This window comes from Chiroxiphia lanceolata, chromosome 24, assembly GCF_009829145.1.
Source record: "Chiroxiphia lanceolata isolate bChiLan1 chromosome 24, bChiLan1.pri, whole genome shotgun sequence".
In the NCBI taxonomy this organism is placed as follows: Eukaryota; Metazoa; Chordata; class Aves; order Passeriformes; family Pipridae; genus Chiroxiphia; species Chiroxiphia lanceolata.
In genome coordinates this window covers 4,366,492-4,389,041 of record NC_045660.1, presented here as the reverse complement: position 1 = coordinate 4,389,041, position 22,550 = coordinate 4,366,492, and the positions used below count along the sequence as shown (strand labels likewise).

At 54.0% G+C, this 22,550-nt stretch overlaps 1 protein-coding gene and 1 long non-coding RNA gene across 3 annotated transcripts in view; one reads left to right on the top strand and one right to left on the bottom strand.

Annotated features, from left to right (window-relative positions):
- Nucleotides 1-4,045: 4,045 nt before the first annotated feature.
- LOC116798043 lies at nucleotides 4,046-9,311 on the top strand. Of its 2 annotated transcripts, XR_004360809.1 has the most exons (4): nucleotides 4,046-4,366; nucleotides 4,634-4,760; nucleotides 8,491-8,821; nucleotides 8,958-9,311. It is a non-coding gene; the product is annotated as an uncharacterized LOC116798043 (long non-coding RNA). The 2 variants fall into 2 exon arrangements; XR_004360810.1 differs by lacking the exon at nucleotides 8,491-8,821 and having other exon boundaries at nucleotides 4,051-4,366.
- Nucleotides 9,312-20,260: 10,949 nt separating this feature from the next.
- The window catches only part of RUNX3 (RUNX family transcription factor 3), a 36,906-nt gene continuing 34,616 nt past the window's right edge, over nucleotides 20,261-22,550 (bottom strand). Inside the window, exon 5 of the mRNA XM_032710267.1 lies at nucleotides 20,261-21,485. Coding sequence (XP_032566158.1) covers nucleotides 20,962-21,485 — 524 coding nt within the window. The 3' untranslated portion in view covers nucleotides 20,261-20,961. The remainder of the gene's footprint in view (nucleotides 21,486-22,550) is intronic.

The window sequence follows — 22,550 nt, the reverse complement described above, 5'->3', positions numbered from 1 at the left end:
CAAATATGTCCAGGAGGAAATGATCCGGTTAGATTTTTCAGCTGCTGGTTTGTAAGGCCTTTTAAAACAATTTGGTGCTGTTCAGCTTTCTCCAGGGATGGGTTTGTGTGTTGGGAAGACCCTCTCCCACCTCTCCTGGGCCTCTGAAGATCCACATGGCTCCGTGAACAGCTGCATTTGGAGATGTGTCTTCCTGTCTGGAGACTTTTGGGATTGCTTTTCCAATGGTGAGACGCAGATTTTTTAATGGCAAAAGGGACCTTTTTGGTTATTCAACCTGCTGAGTGCCACCCTCTAAGGTCACCAGCCCTGTGGTGACATGTCCCATCCTGGCATTGATCAGCAGGTGGTTCACTGGGCCTGGTGTCACTCATGTGCTCAGCAATCACTCAAGAGCAGTGGCTGGGATTGGCATTTTCTAAGGATAAAGTGCTCTGAGGGGCAGTGAAGTGATGACCTGAACCCAGGAAGAATTAGCTGAGCCCTTTAATTACAGGTTGCCCTACTCCTGCCTGCAGTGAGGTGCCTCTGTCCTGCCCCAGCTCCTCTTCATCTGCATTTGTTACACACATGGTAATGAACTCCAGTCCCTCTTAGCCATGGCCTGAGAATCAGTTTTTTGAAGGAGCCCAGGGCTGGGTTTCCTGGGATTTGGTCCCGGTAACGAGCTCTGAGAGCAGCTCTTGGCCTTTCCCAAAGCACTTCAGGAGTTTGATTTCTAAAAGGACCTCAGCACTGCAGCAGCAGGGTCAGCCTTGCTGCCCAAGGAGCCCATTCCCGGGATGCAGCATCCCCGGGGGAAGGCGGTGCTGCTCCCTGTGCTGCCTGAGGCTGTGCTGTGTCACAGCAGCTGGGCAGGGTTGGCTCCTGCAGCACATGGAGACACTTGGACTTCTTGCAGGCTGGGAAGTCTCCTTGTTTCCCAGTGTCTTGCACTGCAGCTGAACCTTGGGATGCAAATCCTGTGACTCTCCTCGTTCACATGTGGATTTCTCTGTTCTTTCTGTGCTCCAGTGACCTGAGCAGCTCCTGTGTGTGTGTGAAGATGTGCCAGGCAGTGTTCCTGCCCCCCTGCCCTGTGTAAACACCTCAGGGGTCCAATGCTATTCCTGGCTGCCATAATTCCTCTGCTCTGCTCAGGTAACTGCTTGGGAACTCCATAATCATATGGAGTTTGCTTTGCTGATGTGTGCTGGGCCAGGCTCAGCTTGGGAATAAGGGCTGTCCCAGCCAGCAGCTGGGTCGTGGGAGATGCTGCTCTTTGTCCCACATCAGGCACCTCCAGCTGGCAGCCAAAAGCACCTTTGCAGAGTGCATGTTTTTTTGGGAGCTCTGCTCCTGGCTCTCCCTTTCCAGGTGGCCCCAAACGAGGCCTTTGCAGCACCTCTGCCTCAGAGAAGCGGGTTTTCCATCCCTCTCTGAAGGACTTTAAGCCACCCTGTGTGATCCCTGACCACCCTCATGCTGGGAGCCCCAGCTCCTGGTCCCACATCAGGCTGTGGACAACCAGAGAAGGGGGTTCCTTCCCCAGTGCCACCCAAACCTGCAAAAGCTGGGGAAGGGAAGGTGGCGAGTGGGGACGTGGTTTGTACCAGTCCAGTGTTGGCCCAGAGGTTGTGGGTGCAGTTCCATTTCTTTTCCCTCCAGCTTTGCACAAGGTCTCAGCTTCTTGGCCGAGGAAGAAGCCCTCTCAAGGCTGTGACCACCCTTTGGGTAGTCAAGAGGTCACCTCTCCAAGAGTGGTCCTTGTGGAGGTGCATCCACCACATCCCCCTCCTGCTCCCTGGGGGCTGCTCCCGCCGCCATCCCAATCATCCCCAATCATCCCAATCATCCCAATCATCCCCAATCATCCCAATCATCCAGCCATCGTGGCGGGGAGCCTGTGGATCCCGTGGCTGCCGGGCTGGCTCGGCACAGGCTCCCAGCCCTGCTTTCATTCCCCAGCCTGTAAACACGGCGGCTCCGGCGTTGCTTCCATGTGGTTCAGCCATCGCCGCTGTGGGGGCTGCAGCTTCCCGGCCGGGGTGGGGCCGGCAGCTGGGGGCTGGAATTGCTTCAGCCACCCGGCTTTAATCCACCTCTGTGGGTGAGTCAGTGCCCCCGGGGGGCTCAAGCTGAGAGCTTGGGCTCAGTATATATAGTCGGTGGGGCTGCTCGGGAGCTGCCCCTCCCCGCTGGCTCCCCGGGTACCACAGGCAGGGAGAAGTACCCCGAGATGGGGAGTTAAGCAAACCTGTTTTACCTAATGCTGGGCCCAGACAAGGAGCCCACCTGTGGTTGCCTGGTGCAGTTCATCCGTGGCTGAGGCAACTTCTCAAACCACTTGAATTCCCTCCTAAGACGCGTCTGCCGGCGCTGTCTCGTGGTGCAGCCCTGGGAGCCAGAGTTCACCCTCCCACCCCACAGGGTCACCACACTCTGCTTCTGGTCTGGGGGGCTGCCTGTGTGTCTCCTGTGCCTGCAGCCAGGCGCTGCTTTGGGGGACCAGGTGTCCCCATCACCCCACAGCATCTCCCCGGCACCGCGGCTGCTTTTCGTGGACCCGCCGCTTCCGTTTGCAGAGGGCAAATATTTGAGCTGCCCTGGCAGTTGTGCCTCAGGCAGAGCCATCCCTGCATGGGATGCAGGTGCCCTTTAGGGCTGAAGCTCCTGAGCATCAGCAGAGAGGACCCAAACCTCCCTGCCAGCGAGGGGATGGAGAAGATGGCTTTAAATTTGGGCTCCCTTTGTGCCTGCTGAGCACACTTGGCTGGTGGCAGCGATGTAGCAACTCCCCAGCACACATGTTAGTGGTTTTGAGGGCTGAATTGGACCTTGAGAATTAGCAGCCTTGTAAGTCAATAACAACATGTCCTAATGAATGCAAGATGTCCCTAGGAAATGAAAGCTCCTCTGCTTGACTGGGAGCCTGTGACTGGGAGAGGACCAGTAAACAAGAAGGAATGTTTCAACTGGAGATGAGCAGGAGATACAAACGTCTAGAGATTACAAACACACCCCAAATGTGGGTGGTGGTGGCAGGGGGGGAGGCGGGGGGGGGGGAGCACGAGCCATTTGCAGTTGTGAAATGCAGTGGTGTCTGTCTCCTGGCCATCCCCTGAGTCTCCTGGCCATCCCCTGAGTCTCCTGGCCATCCCCTGGGTCTCCCTGGCCATCCCCTGGGTCTCCCTCAGGTGGGCTGGGCTCTGGAACATGGCTGGGAAAACCAGGAATGTCACTCCTGCCCCTCACCATCACTGTGCAGGGTGGGGTGACTCCAGCAGCCCCCTACCCCTTCCAGAGCCTGCCTTCTGAGATCCCTGTGCCTGCTGTCACCTGCAGCCTGGCTGCTTTCAGCCCCTTCCCACCCTCACTGCCAGTGCTGGTTTCACCCTTTAACTTTTCCACATGGAAATTCCTCCCCCCCCCAGGCCTGCAGACATCCCAAGCATTAGCACTGCTCTGCATCCCGAGTTTTTATCCTCCTACTGCCTCAAAATGAGCAGTTTGATCATTCCCTAACTGCACCTGACACGGACACAGAGCTCTGCTGTGTCAGGAAGCATCAGGAATGTCTGCCCATGGCTCTGGGCCTTGAAGTCTTTGCTGGCTGCCACTGCCACTCCCCTCTAATGCCTCCCAAAGTGTCCTGTGCCATCCTGGCAGCCCAGTGATTGCTCCCAGGCAGGCAGCTCGCTCAGGTTAAACCCTGCAAACACGGGTGATGCTCAGGGGTGACTCTGTGCCTCGAAGCAATGGGACTCTTCACCCCCCCACACAGGGCAGCAGCAGTGGGATTTTGGGATGGGGGTGGCCCTGAGCTGCTCAGCATCACTGGGAGCACTGGAGTTCATGGTCTGCACGTGCAGCCAGGGCTGTGCTGCCTCTTTGCACATCACCCCGGGTCAACCACCCCATCCTGCCTGGCCAGTTGGCGTGGTGGGGACGTGGGGTCCTGCTGGTAAAACCACTCCAGGACAAGATCTAGGAAAAGGCCAGCCTGGTTTCATGGCTGTCTCCTCCTCCTGGCTCTGAAGTCACTGCAGTTTCAGGTAAGTTTAACAGGTGATTTGTATTCACCACCATTAAGGGCAGCGCTCACCACTCTGTCCTGCAGGCTGGCTGCACACCACAGGGAATTGCTCGTTGACCCCAAGCTTTCCTCTGCCCAATTATCCTGGTTAGCTTGCAGGCAGCCTCGGGAGCGGGGCAGGGAACAGGTCACACCGAGGGACTCGTCCTCCCGTGCCCCTGCCTGCCCTCAGGCTGGGGACAGGGTGCTGGGCAGGGGTGGCTCCTGGAGGGTGTCAGGTCCCAGCAGCCTCAAAGCCAGTTGGGAAGAGGAAAGTTCCAGTCCTGGGACACCCCTTGAGCACCTGCACTGGTGTGTGGCACACCCTGACCGGGCTGGTGCTGACCCAGAGCAGCTGGCACAGGGCAAGCCCTGATGTGGCTCGTGGAGCATCACCAGTGCTGTGTCCCCACTGGACGGGTGACATTCTCCTCACAGGACTTTCTCCTGTGGCCACTGGCACCCTGGGGTACCTGTGCTGAGTGGCCAGAGCAAGTGGCTGGACCTCAGGGTTGCCTCTGGCCGACGGGACCTCGTGGGTCTTGTCCCTCAAACCAGCTGTTTGCCCCAAACCTGCAGGAGCCCAACGCCTGCAAGACCTCAAGGGCTGGAGCTGTTCCAGCGCTGTGATTCCCATCCAGAAGCCCCAAAAATGGACATGGGGGTGAAACTGGGAGACCTGAGACCCGCTGCCACCCACGAGCACGTGAGTCCTCGGCAGGAGCAGGGAGGGGGACATGGGAATGGCAGCGTTGCCCAATCCACGCGCATGGAAATGAACTGCTTTGTGCGCAAAAAAAAGCCCTGGTCGTGCAGAGGCGCTGGGTGTGTGTGCGTGTGTGGGTGTTCAGACTCTGCAGGAGCGACCTGGGATGCCTGGAAAAAAAAAAAAATCTCCTTTGTGCATTTAATTAGCGGTAAACGCCATTTACATGCGAGATGCCTCTCGGTCTGAATCTGCTCGGTTGATTAGCAAACTGCAGCCGGGTTGCGTCGTGCACTTTGTTTGCCTCGGCCCGCAGCGGCGCTGCCCGAGCGCAGCAGAGCTCCTGCCTTTGCATTTCAAAGCCGGGCAGGGGCCGGGGGTTGTTGCACAACCGGGACGGGACGGGTGCCCCGGGATTTTGGCCCCTGCTCCCTCTCATCCCCACTTTCCCTGTGAGTTGGGGGCGGTGCAGCCGCTCAGTGCGGGATCAGCTCCCTGCTCTGACGGGAGGTGGGTCCGGCCAAGGAAAACGGGATTGTGCCAGGGCACGGACAGGGAGGGGACAGCTGGGGGACCGCGCTGCTCTCTGGCCGCTGTGCCAAGCAGACGTGGTGCTGCACCACAGCTCCAGAACGCGCTGGTTTTGCTGTCAAACAAGGGGCTTCCCCAAGTGGAAAAAGTCCTGCAGAATCTCGGTGCAAGTAGAGAGGAGAGCAGGGGTGCTCCGTGGGCACCACTGGAATGGTAGTTACTGGGGTCGGTGCCTCCCTCCTGCCTTCCCACTGTGCATTTCCTCGGCAGTGCCACCCGTGCCACGTCCTCGGCCACGGCAGGGCTCTGACCCCACGGCTGTTGCCATCCTGCCGGTGGCTGTGGCCCCGCAGAGTGGCTGGGGCATCTGCCCAGACCTGTGTGTTGCTTCCTGTGGTCACTGCAAACCATTCCCAGGAAACCAGGAGCGTGTGGGTTTTTGTTCAGGTCCCTTTTCAGCTCCTCTCTCCCCTCCAGTGCCTGTGCTGATAACCCAGGTCCCCTCCATGAGCTGCACTTTCCTCTCATCCTGGCAAACCCCAGTCTGGCCTGGCTTCTCCCCATCCATGAGGGATGGGTGGTGGGATGGGTCCTGGGAGATGGGAATGGGCAAAGCACGGCTGGTGCAGAGCAGGGTGTGAGTCCCCAAGGTTGGGGCCCTAAAGGGAACTGTTCCTGCCTCCAGCTCCTTGTCCTGCTCCCTGACATGTCCAGAGAGGCTCTTCAACTGCTTCTCCACCCCTCAGAGATGGAGCAAGGAGGGGGGCTGATGGTGAGAAAAGGAGAAAAGCAGCTCCCCTGTGTTGCCCACATTTCCTCTCCCTGCTGCAAAGCCAGGGTTGAAATCAGTTCTGCATTTCTACCCTCTTGGAGAGAAAACAGGGGCTTTGTGGGCATTCCCAGTGTGCAGAGAGTGGATGTGGAGTGTTGGGATGCTCGAGCCCGGAGGCTGCTGTGTCAAGCTGGACTTGGAGCAGCTCAGCCTTGGCACAGGCCCCACGAGGCCCTGGGTGACAGCCCGTGCTCCCACTTGCCACCTAAACAAAGCAGGAGCCACGAGGGGAGTGTTTCACCCAGTTTTGCCAAGACACAATGAGATGAAAGCAGTTGCCCGAGGTCATTCCACAAATCCGGGGCAGAGCTCAGATCCCAGCGAGCACCCTGCCCGTCCTCAGCCCAGCCCCACATGGCCCATCTGGGGCAGGTTTCTGTCTGCTCATCCTCTCCCTTTGTCTTGTCCATCACTTCCAAACACTCTCAGGTGCTTTGATCTGCTCTCAGTGCCCAGGGCCAGCTTCTCCTCCGCTCCCAGGAGCTGGGCCAGCAGGCACGAGCCCTGCCCAGCCCCAAGGTCTCCCCAGCTCATTCCTAAGCTGAATCCCATGATCCTCTTTTGGCTTCTCCCCCCCACTCCAAGTCCTTGTCACCACAATTAAAGAGGTGCCTGAGGAGGGCAGGAGGCAGCCAAGATCTTTTTGTTGAGCTGCAGAGGGACAGGGCTTGCTCTGGCCCTGATGCCCAGGTGCTTCAGGGCCTTTTTGAGGAAACAGGGGTGATCCAGGAGCCTTGTTTGGTTCCTGGTAATCACCTCTGCAGGGCTGGGGCAGAGTGAAAGTCCACTGGCAGCAGTGTCCCCTCTGCCCCAGCACGGAGGGGATGGGTGGGCACTGACAGGGAGATGTTGGATTCCCTGCATCCAGGCTCCCTGGGAAAGACCTGACTTGGGCTCGTGTACATGGCAAACCCTCTCCCATCTCAGCATCTGAGAGGAAAAAATCTGTCCCTGGAGCCACAAACCCTGTGGAGATGAGGAATCCCCTCCCTCTCCAGCTGTCCCGGGGCTCTGCTCGCTGGGAAAGGGATTCCTTGTGTGGCTGCTGGCCCCGGAGTCAAGGGGACCAGCAAAGCCACCGTGGTCCAGACAGGATCCCTGCTCCTGCTGCATCCCTGCCAGCTTCACTCACGCTCCTCTGGGAGGCCTGGATGCTCCTGCTCCCCTTGGAAGGCTGTTTGGAGCTCCATGACATGTCTGTCCCTCAGCAGTGTCCTGGCTGACAGATGCAGATGTCCAGGTCCTGTTGATGTTCCTGTCCCTGTGCTCAAGTGAGGCTGAGGCTCAGGGGGAAAAAAAAAAAGGCAAAAAGGCTGGATACAGCCCTGTCATCCCAGTGTGGATGTGTCCTTCCCACTCAGCCCAGCCTCTGCACAGCACATTTCTTACCAGTGACTTTCTGGGCACCTTTCAGCATCCTTCTGTGGTGGCAACTGGCATGGAGGGAGCTGGAATTTCCTCCTCCTGCTTGGTCCAGACCCAGAAGACCTCGCTGGAATTTTTAATTTGTTAATTTATTTTTTTTATTATTATTATTATTATGACTTTATTTGCATTCATTTGGCTTTCCAGACAAGCTTTGGCCAGCGGGGTCGCTGGCATTTGTGGGAAATGGAGCTGGACTCCCCATGCCTGGGTTTTCCTGGCTGAACGTGGGCTCTGGCCAGCCCAGACTCACCCAGTGCCTCACCTGGGGCTTCGGGCTGTGGTTCCTTCCAGCCGCTCATTTTTCATCTCCAGGGCTGAACCTCTGAATACTTTTGTTGGCAAAAGCAGAAAAAAAAAAAAAAAAGAAGGAAAAAAATGAATCCAGTAAAAACAGCTGATTCAGATCCGCCGTATCTTGATGTGGCAGAAAGAAATTAGTCGTTGCACGTGGGCTGAGAGAGGTTGTTTGTCCAGGAGAACAGGGGAAGGGAACAGCTTCCTTTCCTTAATTCCTTTCTTTTTTTTTTTTTTTTTTTTTTTTTTAAATTTTATTTAAATGAAATCTCCCTGCTTGCTGCATTTAGCAGCCAGAAATGCACTGGGACAACCGTGCCAGTGGCTCCTGCTCCCCCAAAGCATCATCTGCCCTAATTCCCCCCTGCTCCATCCCCAGGAACCCTTGGGTGGGCAGTCTGAGAGCAGCCAATAAAATCAGCAGGTCCAGTGGTTTTGGAAGAGCTCTGGCAGCATCTGAGCGGTGGATGGAAATAACTGGGAAATAATAGGATTATTTATAATATGTAAGACATTAATGCATTGCAATGAAATATAATACAAACAATATAATATATACTACATACAATACATATAATATAACACAATATAGCATAATATAATGCATTATAATGTTTGAGCCTGACTTCCAGCTCTTTCCTTTAGGCCTAATTCCTATTTTCCTCCAAGCCCATCCCGAGCATCTCCCTGTGCTACCAGAGCAGAGATTTGTTCTCCATCTGGGAATATTGGTGCCTTCTGGAGCAGCCCTGAACTCTCCATTAGACCAGTTGCTTTCTGATTTGGAGGGGAGCAAAGAGTTAAAATTTATTCCATCCACCTGTATATTTTCCCAAGCCTTCTGATAGCAATCAAGAATGCAGGAAATGGTGCATTTAAGGGGTCTAAATTTGCCAAAACTGTGCCACAAGTCAAACTTATAAAGCAAAGTTTATTTGTAAAGTTACAGAAGGCTGAAGTATCTCCTGTTGAAGAGGTAAGTCTCTTTAAACCTATCCCGGGATTTTTTTTTCCACCCCTGCCTTTTAAAATGATTGGGCTTGGGGAAGAGGGAGAGGATTCATGAAGAGGGGCTTGGTTTTAATCTAATAAGTGTTTTTTTTCCCCTGTAGGCAAGTGCTGGAGCTCATCAAGGCACAGATCAGCCCTGCTGGGTTATAGAGGGACCTTTGACTGTCGACTGGGATCATTTCAGCTCGTTTGGAGCCCTGTGAGGGACCTGACAGGGCTCAGCGATGCCCCAGCTGGGGCTCCCCAGCTCCAGGGTTCTCAGCACCACTGGAATTGGTGTCTGTCTCTGCTGGATGCTGGGAGGCTGTGGTGGGGTGCTGTGATGTGCCCCCAGCCACACAAGGACCACGAGTTCTTGCCCGTGAACCCAGCCCACCCCTGTGTGCTGCTTTCCAGGGATCCTTGAATCCCTGAAGGCTCCATGAGGGTGTTCTATAAACTCTTCCCGTGCTGAAGTGGCAGCCACCTCGGTGGTCACTGCACCCCTAGTGCAAGGGCAGCACATCAAACTTCATTACAGATTAAAAAATCAATTGTGTTTGCATTCCTTGTGGGAGGTGGGAGCTGGTGTTTGGCTCCTTGTTGCTTGGGAGTCTCAGGGGGCTGGAAAGGGGCTCTCAGGATTCATGGCTTAAACCAGCCATGTCTCCTGTTGGTGGTGCCTTTGGCTCCTGGTCACTGCCCACCGTGCCAGGGGAATGTATCCCATCCTTTTCCACCCTGGAGAGGCAGCAGCACCTCCTGCCTACGTGAGCTCTGGCAGGCTCATGCCAGAGCCTGCTCTTCCCACCTCCTGCAGCTCTGGGACCTGGAGCAGGGAAATGGGATGGGCAGGGACTGTCACCTGCTGTGAGGGGCTGGGGGAGCCCAGGAACACCCTCGTGGGGGCAAGGTAAAGACTTAACTCCGTGTTGCTTCCCATCCCTTGGATACACTGCAGGTGGAATGGACTCATCCCTGCCTGTGGAAGAGCTGGCAAGTGCAGCCCTGTGGCCAAGCTCCCATGGAGTGGAAGCACATCCCACGGAACACCAGCCCCTTCAGGTCACTGCTGCTTGGACCCTGACACACGCAGGGACACTGGCTCGGGGAGTAGCTCCAAAACCAGCCAGTGGCTGCTCTTCCAAAGGCGTTGGGTGAGCACCGCAGGGCTGGAGCGACGGCAGCCGTGGGGTTTGGCTCCCATTGTCTCCGTGCCCAGCTCCTTTGGGTTAATCCAAACCCCTCTGGGAGGAATCAGGGATAAACCCAGGCTGGGAGCACTGCAGGTGCTGCCTTGGCACGGGGCAGCGGGGCCGGGCACCCGCGGTGGCACCGGGCCACCACAGGCTGGGTGGCCCTTTCTTGGGTGGTGGCTAATGACTTGTAATTGAGATGAGGCTTTAACCCCCAGCAGCAGGTGAGCTGGCACGCTGGGGAGGGGGAGGGAGCCGAGATAGGGGCGAACACGGCGTGTCTGGGTGCCACGGGCACCGCTGAGCCGGCCCGACCGGCCCAACCAGCCCCTGCCGGGTGCCGGATCCCGGCTGGGCCGACACCTCCTCCCGCCGCCGCGTGCCCGACACCCCACTGAGGTGCACAAGAGGGGGTTGGGGTGGTTTCTTTCCTGCCAGGAAAAGAGCACAAAGCCACCCAAAACACCAGCTCGGTTGGGGTTTGCACGGGGAAGAAGAGCTGGCCCTCGGCGAGGCCTGGAGGGTGACACCGGGGTGTGACAGGGGCTGGCTTGGCCTCAGCTGGAAAGGCAGGAGAAGGTGGGAATAAAACCCTTTGCAGAGAACAGTGGGGATGGTTGGGCCCTGGAGACACCCAGGCACGATGGGGTAGGAGTGAACCCTGGCTCTGGAAGGGACACGGGGCTGTCCCAGACCATCACTGGAGCACCTCAAGGCTCCTTGGGCATTGCTGGCATGAAGTAGAGTTGGGTGTGATAGGAAGGTGCATTTTCCCCCAGTTCTCTCTGTCTGAGCCCAGCCCTTTAAACATCACCTTCAAAAATGCAAAGGTCAGAAACCTACTTTACACTCTCTAAAAAAATTAAATTAAATTACATTAAAGGGTGGATGCCATGTAAAAGGGGATTTAGAAAAGCACATCAGGAGCAGGGACAGAGCACGGCAATAAAATCATCTATTTGGGCAAAGACAATGATCTCCACAAAGCCAGTGATGACTTAGAGGGTTGGCAATGCCTCTGAGCTCCCTGATAAAGGTGCTCAGGGAGGTACGTGGGTGCCTGCATGTGCTGGGTGACCTGGCTTCCTCTCCGTGGAATAAAATAAATCATTAAAAACCCCCTTTAAGAAAACTCCTGCAGCATTTTCCACACATTTCTTTCTTCCCCCCCCACCCCCCACCCCCACGTGGGGTTATCTCCTCTGGTTCCAAAGCCACAAGAAAATATCATCATATTTTTAAACCCAAACCTCAAGGTAAATAAAGGCAAGGGTTTGGATCTGCATCCAGCCCTCACCACTTCTATCAGGGAAAAAAACACCAGCACAGTTCTCCGCCGATATGAGATAGAAAGGTGGAGAACATTTTTTAAATGTTCTGAAAACATTCCATCATCTATAGCAATCAAAGCCCCATTGAAAGCTACAGAACCCCTCACATTCGAGGGTTTTAATGAAAACCAAATTTTTTATTTTTTTTTTTTTTTCAGGGCCTGTGTTTTTCTTTGCGAGGATTTCCAGGGGGATACAACCGGAGCGGGGGGCGGACGTGGGGAGCTTGGCTGGAGTTCCTCCTGCCCCTGTAGGGCTTTCACTGTGGGGGTTTTTAAAATGGTTTAAAGATAACATGGCCTCGTAATTTTTTGGGGCTTGCCAAAGTGCTCCCTCTTGCCCCGGATCAGCGCTGGGTCACTCTTTGCTGGGAGATGAAGGATGGGGCAGGGGCAGGAGGGGAGAGGGGGGGTCTTGGGCCCTTACCATGAGGGGAGGGTTCCCAGGGTCGGGCTGCCAGGCTGCGGGCAGGAAAGCAAAAACCAAATTCGGGGCTTGGCTTTTAACGGTGTGGAGCTGGGCAAAGTGCCTGCCTTCTGTACCAGGGGAAACATCCCACGTGCCACCCACTGCCCGGCCCTGGGAGCGGAAACCTCCTCGGAAAGCAGCAGGGGTTATATCCCCCCCCTAAAATACCCTGCATAGAACCCCCCTAGTTTCTCTGGGTCAGCTGAAAGGCTGCTGTTAACAAACTCTTTTAGGTTTGGTTTTCTTTTTCCCGGTTGCTTTTAGTCTAACTCCACATGGAAGTGAGTTGTCGCCGTGATGAGGGCACTGCTGAGGAGGGGTCGGCAGAGCTGTCCAGTGGCCCCATCCCACAGCAAGGACCTTCCCTCGGGTCTCTCCCTTAGCCATCAGCGCCTGAAATCCCCTGGAGCCACTCCCTGCCCCACGGGGTCCCCAGTGGGGCACAGGGAAAGGGGGTGGGTGAAGTGCTGTTGCCCACCCAGGCGGGGATGGTGGTGGCGTGGCCGGGGACTGCGGGTGCTGGACCACACAGCTCCGAGGCAGCAGCAGGGAGGGGTTCAGGGAGCCCTAAAAGCACCCGGTGGCAGCAGGGGCAGTCTGGGGACCCCCAGGTTTCGCAGGAACATTTAATCCCCTCGTTAACGTCCCCCATTAGAACAATTCATTCTTTCACTCCGGCTTAAACACCCAACTTTACTTTACAGCTCATTTCATTTATGACTGAGAAATGAAATTACTGTATCGATTTCATGGCAGACAGTGAAAAAAACCTGGGTGTTCCTGGTCGTAATAAACCCACGGGCTGCAAAGACAAACAGCAAAACCTGCCAAGGAGGGGGGAGCTGGGCTGCAGCCACCGCAGGGACCCACTGGGAACAGCACCGGGAACAGCACCGGGACTGGCACCTCCGGGTCCTGCCTCTGGAGCCAAACCCAGATCTGCTGTGGTTGCTTTCCTCTCCGTCTTAAAAAATTCTCTGTATATGTTTGGAGGGACCTGGGGGCTTTGCAAATCGCTCAGATGGAAAGGAAATACGCTGCCTGGTAGCACTGGTGTGAAATATCCCTCCTGGAGCGCGGCCAGAGCCCGGGCGGGGGCTGCAGAAGGGGTTCACGGCATCACCGGAGGGGGATCAGCAGAGCGCTGTGCAGGGATGGAGAACCCGACCCGATCCTTGGCTGCCCACCCGATGGGCATGGCAGTGCGGGCAGAGCCAGGATTTGGGTGATCCAGCCCCAAAAGCTCGCTGGGGTTTCCTTGCCCTCCCGCTTTGCTGGCTGTGGCAGCGCCGTGCCAGGGGCAGGAGTTCAGGGCAGCGCCCTGGTGCTCCCACCACTCTCCCGACCACTCTGCTGCCCCGGTGCCATCCCAGGGATGGTTTGGTTGCCCAAAGAGACCCGCGGGATTTCCAGTGCAGTGTCGGGCTGGAGGTGCACGGTGCACGGCCTGCCAGGAGCCTGGATACCCCACCAAAAAAAGCAGCACCCCTATAAGCACCCTGCCTGACCCCCGGGGGCTGGAGCAGTGCGGGGGGCTGGGGGGGGGACACTCCCAAACCGCTCCCGAGGCCAGATCCCTCCCCGCCAGAGCTGAGCATCCCCGGGGGAGCAGCGTGTCCCTGCGGGGACCCGGCTGCAGGAGGTGCCCGAGTGGGGTTGGCAGGAGGTGGTGGGTGCTGCCGGGTGCCTCCGGGTGAGCCCGGGGGCCGCGTCCCCCTCCACCCCGACGTGCCCCGTCACGCGTGAGCGCTGCCCACGCAGGCAGGTGCTCGCCCGGGGCGCTCACCTGGGGATGCGCCGAAACGGCACCGAGCACAGACACACACACACACACACACACACGCGCGAGGGATGCACCCGCGTCTCCCCTGCCCGCCCCTCCTGCCCTAATTAAAGCCCGTTATCACCCCATCTCATGCAATTCCGAGGTTAATGAGGCCCCGCTCTCCATCCTCCCCTGCCCCGGCCCTTTGAAGTGGAGCTGCTTTCATGGCCCGGTGTCTGACAGCCCGGAGCGCGCCGGGATCCCGGCACCCTGTCGCTCGCATCATTTTTAGCCTCTGTGGGTTAGCCCAAGAATAAAGACTCACCTGAGCCTATTTTAATTTAAACTCTTCTGATCTCCCGGCCCAGCCCAACCTCCGTGCAAGAAAACACCTTCCCTGCACCCCAACCTGCTGCTGGCAGGAATTAACAGTTACACGGGGACACTTGGTCTGAGTGGATGAAATAAAAATACTGCAGGTGATTAAACTGCAGAACGGCACATGAGGTGTTTCAGGGGCATTTTGAGCTGGAGTTCTCGGGGCAGCCAGCACTGGGGTGTAGGTTTGGGTGCCACTGGGATGTGTGCCCAGAGACATGGCCCCACTTGGTGACATCCCTGTGGGGTGGGTGGCATTCAAGGAGGCTGAAGAGGGAACTCTGTTTAAATCTGGCTCTGGGAAAGATTCCTGAGCTGGGCAAAAGTATTTGGGTGCCTAATTCCCACCAGCTTTTTTTTCCCGTTTTAGCCCTAATCCCAAACTGGTTTGAAGGAGAGATTTCCAAGGTGGGCAGCTGGGATGGCATTGTAGAAGAGTCCCAAGCCACTGAAAATTAACCCAAATTGGTCCAGCTGGACTGTTGCCCACCTGGGAGAGTCATGGTGCACCCCAAGGAAGGAATAAGCCCTTGGAGTCCTGGCTGCCCCTGCAGCCCTGGCCTTGGTTGCCCCCTCCTCCCCAAAATCTGGTGTCCAAAGCCCAGGACAGACATGCCTCAGTTGTATGCCTTGGAAGGGGGTTGGGCTGGTCCAACTGGGAACAAGCAGGCACTGGGGATGAGCTGAGCAGCAAGGGTTTGTTTGTTGTTGAAGTCCTGTTTATGGGCAAAGACAGACTGATTTTTTTAAATTTTTGAATTGGAGACAGTCCTCTGCAATACATGGAAGGATTTGGGGTTGATCTGAGCTGAAGGAGCCATGGCACAGGGCTGGATGGTGGTGTTGGGGTGGGTTGAAGCTGGGGAGACAGAGCTCCTTGAAAACCCCAACATCCTGAACAAAACAACTCCTGTGACCCTGGAACGATGTTTTTATTGGGTTGGGTTTGTATTGCACCAAACTTGAAAAATTCTGAGTGATCAGGAATGAAGGATTGATTGGTGGTTTTTTTTTTTTTGTTTTGTTTTACAGTTTGGGCACTGGACCAGCCCTCCACCCCTGCTCCTCTCCCAGCTCCCATCCTCGCCAAGCCTTTTGCCAGCCAGCACTGCAGGAACAGCCAGACAGGGATCCTGGCCAGCAGGTCCTGGATTGGTGGTGGATTTGCCCTTCACAGGCCTTGGGCTAACAGCTCCTGCCTTTCCAAAAGGTGGGAATGGCACTGGTGACCAGCATCAGGGCTGACCCCGAGGGGTGGGAAGGGGACCAGCGAGACCAGGTGAAAGGGGGCAGCGAGATTTGAAAAGCCTGTGAGAAGCAAAAGGTCTCCCTTTTGTGCCTGTCTGGGAATTAAATGGAGAGGGAAAAAAACCCCATGAAACTTCTATGTACAAAATATACATACAAATATATATAAATATATATCTCCCCCAAGGCGTGAGGTCCCGCTGAGTGAGTGGATGTGAATGACGTGTAACCAAACACTTTCCCAGACACCCTAATGAATTTTCCATGTTTTCCATCATTTAGCTTCTAAATAGGCAGCATTCACAAAAACACCCACCCCAACCCCAACAAACCCCCCATCCTTTCCAGCAGGAGGCCCTGCAGAAGGGTTAACCCCCCACAGATGCCCATGGAGATGATGCCAAAGTGGGAATCTCGTGTTGGACCAGGAGATGGGTGTCCCTGTTTGTAAGTTTAGGGGGTCTCTGGGAGTGCAGGATGGGTTTTCTCCACCTCTCCTTGGCCCTATTTCAGAGGAGCAGGATTGGGCCTTAGGTGATGCTGGTTGCTCATTTGTGCAAGGGTCCTTAAGGGCTTGAGGAGGGCAAGGGATGGTGTGGCCAAGGCAAGAGCCAGGATCCTTGTCCTGTATTCTGCGTAGCCTTCAAATCTTTGCAAGCTAAAAGATTATTTACTAAGGCAGTTTGGACACAACAGAGCCATTAAAATAGAGGCTGGGGTTTAGAGCTTGGTCTGGAATGAAATGTAATAAGATTTTTGCTGAGACTTTTGTTAGTTCTGATCTCAAAGGAAATAGTCTTCATTTTTCCTAGGAGATTTTTTTTAAGCCTGAACTCCAAGCAATTTAATATCTGAATGCTCAAAAAATAGTCTTCCAAGCTCCAGTGATTTTTTTTTCCCTCCTTTCAGTTTTCTGTTTCAAAAGAAAACCCAAACATTCCTGCTCTGGCTGCCCCAAACTGTTGCTTCCAGTCCTGTTTTCCAGCATCCCCCTGGAACAGCAGGAGCTCTTGGGTACTCAGGAGCCTTTGGGAGAGGCTGGTGCATCCCACATCCCCACATTGCCATGCTGGGGTCCAGCTTTCCTATTTAAATTCATTAAATGGGTGCAAAACTTGTGTATAAGCAAGATGCAGTGGCAGCATGCTGGATGCTGTGCATGGTAGGTGGCCCACATAAAAATATCACCTATATAAAAACATCACCCGTATAAAAACATCACCCATATAAAAATATCACCCATATAAAAATATCACCCATATAATAATAATAATAATAATGCCCATATAAAAAGAATGCCCATATAAAAATAATACCCATATAAAAATAACACCCATCTGGCCCTCAGGTGTTGGGTCTATTTAATACCATCACCTCCCTGGGCCTCCCAGCTGGATTTTGGCTGCTGCCATGTCCTCCCTGCACTGCTTTGGTCCAGCATCTCCTGCTCCAGCCACATCCTCACCCCCTCTGCCATCACCCCATGGGTACCAGCACCAAAACCACTTGGCAGAGGGCTGGCACCCCCTTGATTCCATGGGTCCCATGGACGACCCAGTGCACATCAGTACAACAAAGCCCTTGTTATTAATCCTCTTTCTCTTTTCCCTTTCCTTCCCCTTGCAGCTTTAAACGAGGCTGTGAGAAAAGCACAGCTCAACTTGGAACAGAAAGTTCCTGTAAATAACAGCTACACCTCGGGGTGTTTCCTCTCCCAGTAGCTGTGAAGAGAAAGGCAGCTATGTCTTGGGTTTGCCTTGGAACACATTTCCGCTGGCCAGGGCTGTGGAGCCAGGGCTGAGCATTTATTGTGGTTTGCTTTGGGCTTTTCCTAATTTTTTCCCCCCCCCTCTCTTTTTTTTTTTTTTTTCCCCCTCTTTCCATGCAAACTCTGCTGAGGGCTTTGCCTACAGAGATGCTGCAAAGAGGAGGCAGAGCACTGGCTCCAGCACGTCCTCCCTGCTCTGGGGCACGGCGCTGGCATGGCCCCGGCGTTCCTTCTCCGGGACCATGAATAACTCCGGCGCTGAGTGACTCAGCTCCTCGGGAGCCCCAGCCTGCAGCGCCTTGGCACGGGATGCTATTGTAGGCTGGGATTCTTTCATTTTTGCCTTTTCAGTCATTTGGGTTCTGGAGGCGAGTGGTGAGTGCTAAAGGGTTTGGGCTTGGACCGCCTGGGAGTCTGGGTCCCGCTGAAGATTTGCGCTGGAGCTTTTGTGGCTCGGGAAGCGGCGCGGCGATGACAGGCGGAGGGCAGGGAGCGGGATGCTTGGCAGGGATGCAGGGATCACCTTGCCAGGTCTACCCCGGCGCAGGGTTAGTGGTCCAGACCCACCTTGGAGAAGCATAAAAGGGTTTTCTCAGAGCTTGGGTCCCCCCAGCCCATCACATCCCTGCCCGCCCTCCCCCCTGGGCACCCTTGCGATGCCTCCTTGGGCCAAACTGTGATTGAGACCAGCCATGAACCCCCCCCAAACACCAGATCTGGGCACCGTGGTGCTCAAAGAGGTGCCAAAATTAGACCCTGGAGAAACAGCAGCGAGAGGAACCTTCCTCTGTGGCAGGGTACAGACCTGCTCCCCACAGCCAGAAGTGAGCAGGCGGAAGGCACCGGGGAGACTCGTAACCATACGTTTATTATTCCACATGGAAAGTCATTAACATGATTACATGGAGGCCTGGCTCTATGATCACGTACATTGGATAAGAACATCGACACCGATACCAGAGAAGCAGAACTGACCACTGTGCCATGGCTTCGACCCCACGCCATCCCCACCCGCTCCCGACAGAGCCCGACTGTTCTCAGGGAAGTCACAGCTTCTTCCAACGACTTCAACAGGAGCAGACCCTCCTCTTCCTCTCCCTCCCCGCCCCCCCCTCCCCAGTGACAAGTGCTACAGGTTAAAAAGTTGGGCTACATATTAAATATAGGGCAGTACCTTCAAGTAGGGCTGGTATATTACACAAATAACCACATTTTTTGGTATCACTAGCATTTTTTTTTTTTTAATGTCCACTGTAAGACATCATTAAAAAAACCCAAAAACTTCAGCCTTTTTTATCTACAAAGATCTTCGTTCTCATCTCCTTAGTCTGGTGTTATTTTACCCTGCACATACAAGTATTAGAAGCATTATTAAGAATCGTATCCTTCAACACACTTAAGAATTATATTATTATAACAAATAAGACCAAAAATTAGATTTTATAGTTAAATATTCTGTGAGCCAGACAAAGGGGTTTTACTGTACAAGCGATTGTGCATTTTTTAAAAAAGCAAATTATAGTGCAAAGCAAAAAACATTGGCCTGTCTCGTGACCGTTTGCATACAACAGAGGTGCATCTATTTACACCTTCACATGACAATATGTCATAAAAACAACATCGTTGCCATTCTTATTATTTCCTCTTTTAAAATTCGCTACGAACAGTCTTAAATTAACCTAGTACTACGAATGCCTTGTTTCCTTTGTGCTTTCAAATCAAGTGGATGACAAACGTAAATGCATCAAACACAGGCTGCCGTGGTCCAGTTCCAGAGCCGGCGAGCGCCGGCGCGGTGCCTGCTGGCGCTAAGGCAAGTGAAGGTTGCAGTTTTGCTGGGGTAAGGCTTTTTATTTTTATTATTATTATTATTATTATTATTATTATTATTATCATTACCATTATCATTATTATTATTATTATTATTTAGAAGAGTTGTTCTTCTTGTTGCCTGTGGAACTCGTGAGTGGTCATCGCAGCTTTCCAACCAAGCCAGGATGTCTTGCTCCAGTCTCGACGTGGTAGTGCAATTACAACGCTCTGTGCCTCGACCGAGGGCTGACAAGCTGCCAACTGAGATTTGGGGGGACAGGTGATGTGGCTGTGATGGTGTGACTGAGGCAGAGGGGCCCAGGGGGGCAGCTATGGGGTTTCAATTTTCTGATGTTCGCGGTAAAAAAATAAAAGACAAAGTCTCGGTTACTGGTGGCGCTGGGGGCTGGGGCTGTCCGTGTCCCCTCGCTGCAGGGGAGGCTCTGGAGGGCAGTGGGTACTGCAGTTACACATTCCCCAGGAACCCATCCACACACCCTCAGCCCTGCCAGGGTAGGGAATCATGAATCCAGTCCCAATTCCCATGCCAGCATAGAGCCCAGCTGGCTTGCAGGAGGTGACAAACCCTGCATTCTGCATCAGAGCCAAACCACTGACCCCAGCTTGGAGGAGCCCAGACAGCCCCTCCAGCTGCCTACGACCTCCCATCATGGCCCTGTTTGGTTGCAATGTCTTTGGTATCAGCTACGAGGGTGCCTGGGAGAGCTGGTTCCTCCAAATGCCACAAGATGCAACCAGTCATTGATGGTGCCTTTAGTGGCCCTTCTTCAGCTTATTCATCTACAGCAAGATACTCATGCTCTGGGTCACTTGAGGGGAAGGGAAGGAGGGTGAGGGGATGGAAAAGACTAGATTACATCACTTCACAATATTCCCAACCACCAAGTGTAAAAAGTGCTCCTTTCTCCAAATCTCAGTTAGAGCTTTCAGCATGAACCGACAAGTGTAAGTCAAAATAAAAAGTCATCGTGTCAATCCACTCTGGGTGAAAACATGGGAAAGAATCATAACAGAATGATGATGCTTTGCCACCAGCTGCATGTGTTGCCACTCAGAGAGGAGGAAGGAAGACCCAGAGAGCAAGGTCATGCCAAAGGTTATGCCAAAGGCCCCCGAGTCCCTTTTGCAGCTAACGCGCTTTGGAAGTGCATCTCATCCGTCTTGGATTGTCCTGAATGCCACCTTCACTTCAGCCACCATCACTGAGATCTGCTAAGAGGAGCAAAGAACTGAGTGGTGAGGTCAGGACAGAAGAGCAAACAAAACAAAACAAAACACGTCGCGTAAAAAGTACATCTCGTGTGTAAACATAGAGAAAAGGGGTCGGTCAGGCACGGGATCAGCCACGTTACTGTTTTAAAAGTGACGACAATGATAAAAAAAATGAACAGTACAACCTCTGTCGCCGACAGCAAATAATAATAATAATAATAATAATAATAATAATAATAATAATAATAATAATAATAATATTAATAATCACATCACAGCTCCTGTTCACGTGGCTGACGCCGGCCCAGCCCCGCCGTGCCCGATCCCCGCGGTTGTGCTGTAAACCCGACTGCTCTGGCGTTGTTCCAGAGCTCTTTGGTGGTCAGGGACCCTACACCAGTGGGAAGGGAAGGAGAAGAGACAATGGGATTTTTTTCTTTTTTTTTTTTTTTTCCCCCTCCTTTTTTTTTTTTTCTCTCAGTTCAGTCCTCTCGCGCTGGCAGAGAGGTGGTTTGGGCAACTCCCTGGTCTTTTCTCTTCTCTGAATCATTTTGCAGAGGAAGGGTGAAGCTTTTCTTCACTCTTTCTGAGGGGAAGAGGTGCGAGTGAGATGACTGAGAAGTGTTCTCCGAGTAGCAAACATCTGATTCCACACGTCCTTTTTTTTTTTTCCCCCCTATGTACAATCCACATACTTAAGACACACAAAAGGAACCACATCAAGCCTCGTGGATGTTCATCTTGAAATGTAACGTAGGTCCTGGTCCGTCTTTGCTTGATGTTTGCCCGTGCTTGCATGCAGAGGATCCTGGTTTGCTTTTGGCTTGGGAGACTTTGGTTTAGGCATCACTTTGCTCTGGTCACTACCAAAAGGAGCAAAAGGTGGCTGATTGAGTTAAAAGACATTGGTGCACAGCTGAGTTCCTCCTAGTAGGGTCTCCAGACCGACTCATCCATCCTCCCAGTAGTCGTCATGGTCGTGGGTGAGTTACTGTGGCTCCCGTCCGCGTCCACCCCGTCGTTCTGACTGCCCAGGGTGGGATTCATGAGGTTGTTCCCTGCCGAGGCGCTTGTGCAGGACGAGAGCATCCGGGTGGGCGAGCGCTCGCCGCCCGCCACCATGGAGAACTGGTAGGAGCCCGAGGACGTGCCGTAGTACAAATGGTAGGGAGAGGGGTTGGCCTGGAAGGGTCCACTCTGGTTCTGCGTGGAGCCGGGGTAGGGGGGCGGCAGGTAGGTGTGGTGGAAGCGTGTGGTGGTGGGCATGCTGGTCATGCTGATGCCCCCGATGCCCGTGGCCGAGGGGGTGGCGGTGTACGGGAAGGCAGCGGACATGGCGCCGGGATAATGCATCCGTGGGTCGGAGAACCTGGTCTCGGTGAGCGCCGGCAGCGTCGGGAAGGAGCGGTCGAACTGCCGGGGGTCAGAGAAGGGGCTCAGGTCTGACGTGCCTGTTGGGGTGGAGGAAGAAAGAGGGTGCTTAGAGCACTGCCCCCTGCCCTAGGAATTAAAGTCAGAAGGAAAAGCATCTCCTGGATCTGCCGGGGAAGAGAGCTGGGGGACTTAAATAAAAACAAAATAAAACAAAAAAAAAAATCCCAAACCCGTTTGTTTAAGTTGTTCCCATTTCCTGTCCTCAAATTTGTTGTTTCCTATCCAAGAAGGGACACGACTAAGCTGAGCTTCTCTAAGGGGTCTATTCATCTCCGGCAGATTAAAAAAACACACCCCGTAAACACAGAAAAAAAATGTTTAGCCATTACATCAGCTGTGTAGTAAATAAATGGATGCAGGCCCCAGACGGCCGGTCCCTGGGATCCTCCGTGGTGTATATACACACACACAGAGACAGGGAGGAAAAGCTGGAGCCCAGACCAGCCTGCTAAGCCTTCTTGTGGGTGGCCTGTTCGTGCTGATACCATCAGGGGATGGAGCTGATAAACACACAGCTGAAAACTCCCAAGCTAGGAGCCACAATATCCCTCTGCTTGAGTTCTCTGTGTATTTTTCTCCTTCCAAGAGGATAAAGAGAGTGAGAAATTCAGGCTTTCTTCTGCTGGGGGAAGGGAGACTCGGGGATGTTACCCAGCTCCATTGGATGCTGGAGCCCCCCACACCTTTTCTTGGGGGATCTATAAACAAAGGGGGTCACAATCAGCTTGGAACTGGAGAGGGACCTTTGCTCAGTGCTCTTGGATCCCGTCCTCCTGTGGGGAGCCCAGGTTAGAGGTGGGAATCCACACCAGCAGATCCTTTGAGGACCTCAAGGTGTTCCTGTGGTTCTCTCGGCTGTCCCAAGGCCGGTGCCATTCCTTAAAAAGCCCAGAAACCTCTGGCCTTGGTGCATCAAGACAGACAGAAATGAGTTTCGCTCTCCAAGGAGAGAAGCAAAACCTCTGTACTTGAGACCTCCACAGCCCAGGCCAAGCTCCAGCAGTGGGTCTGCAGAGAGCACGTCTAGAAACGCTGTGACTGCACCTTCCTCGGTCTTGTAACACTCCTTGTGAGATGAAAAT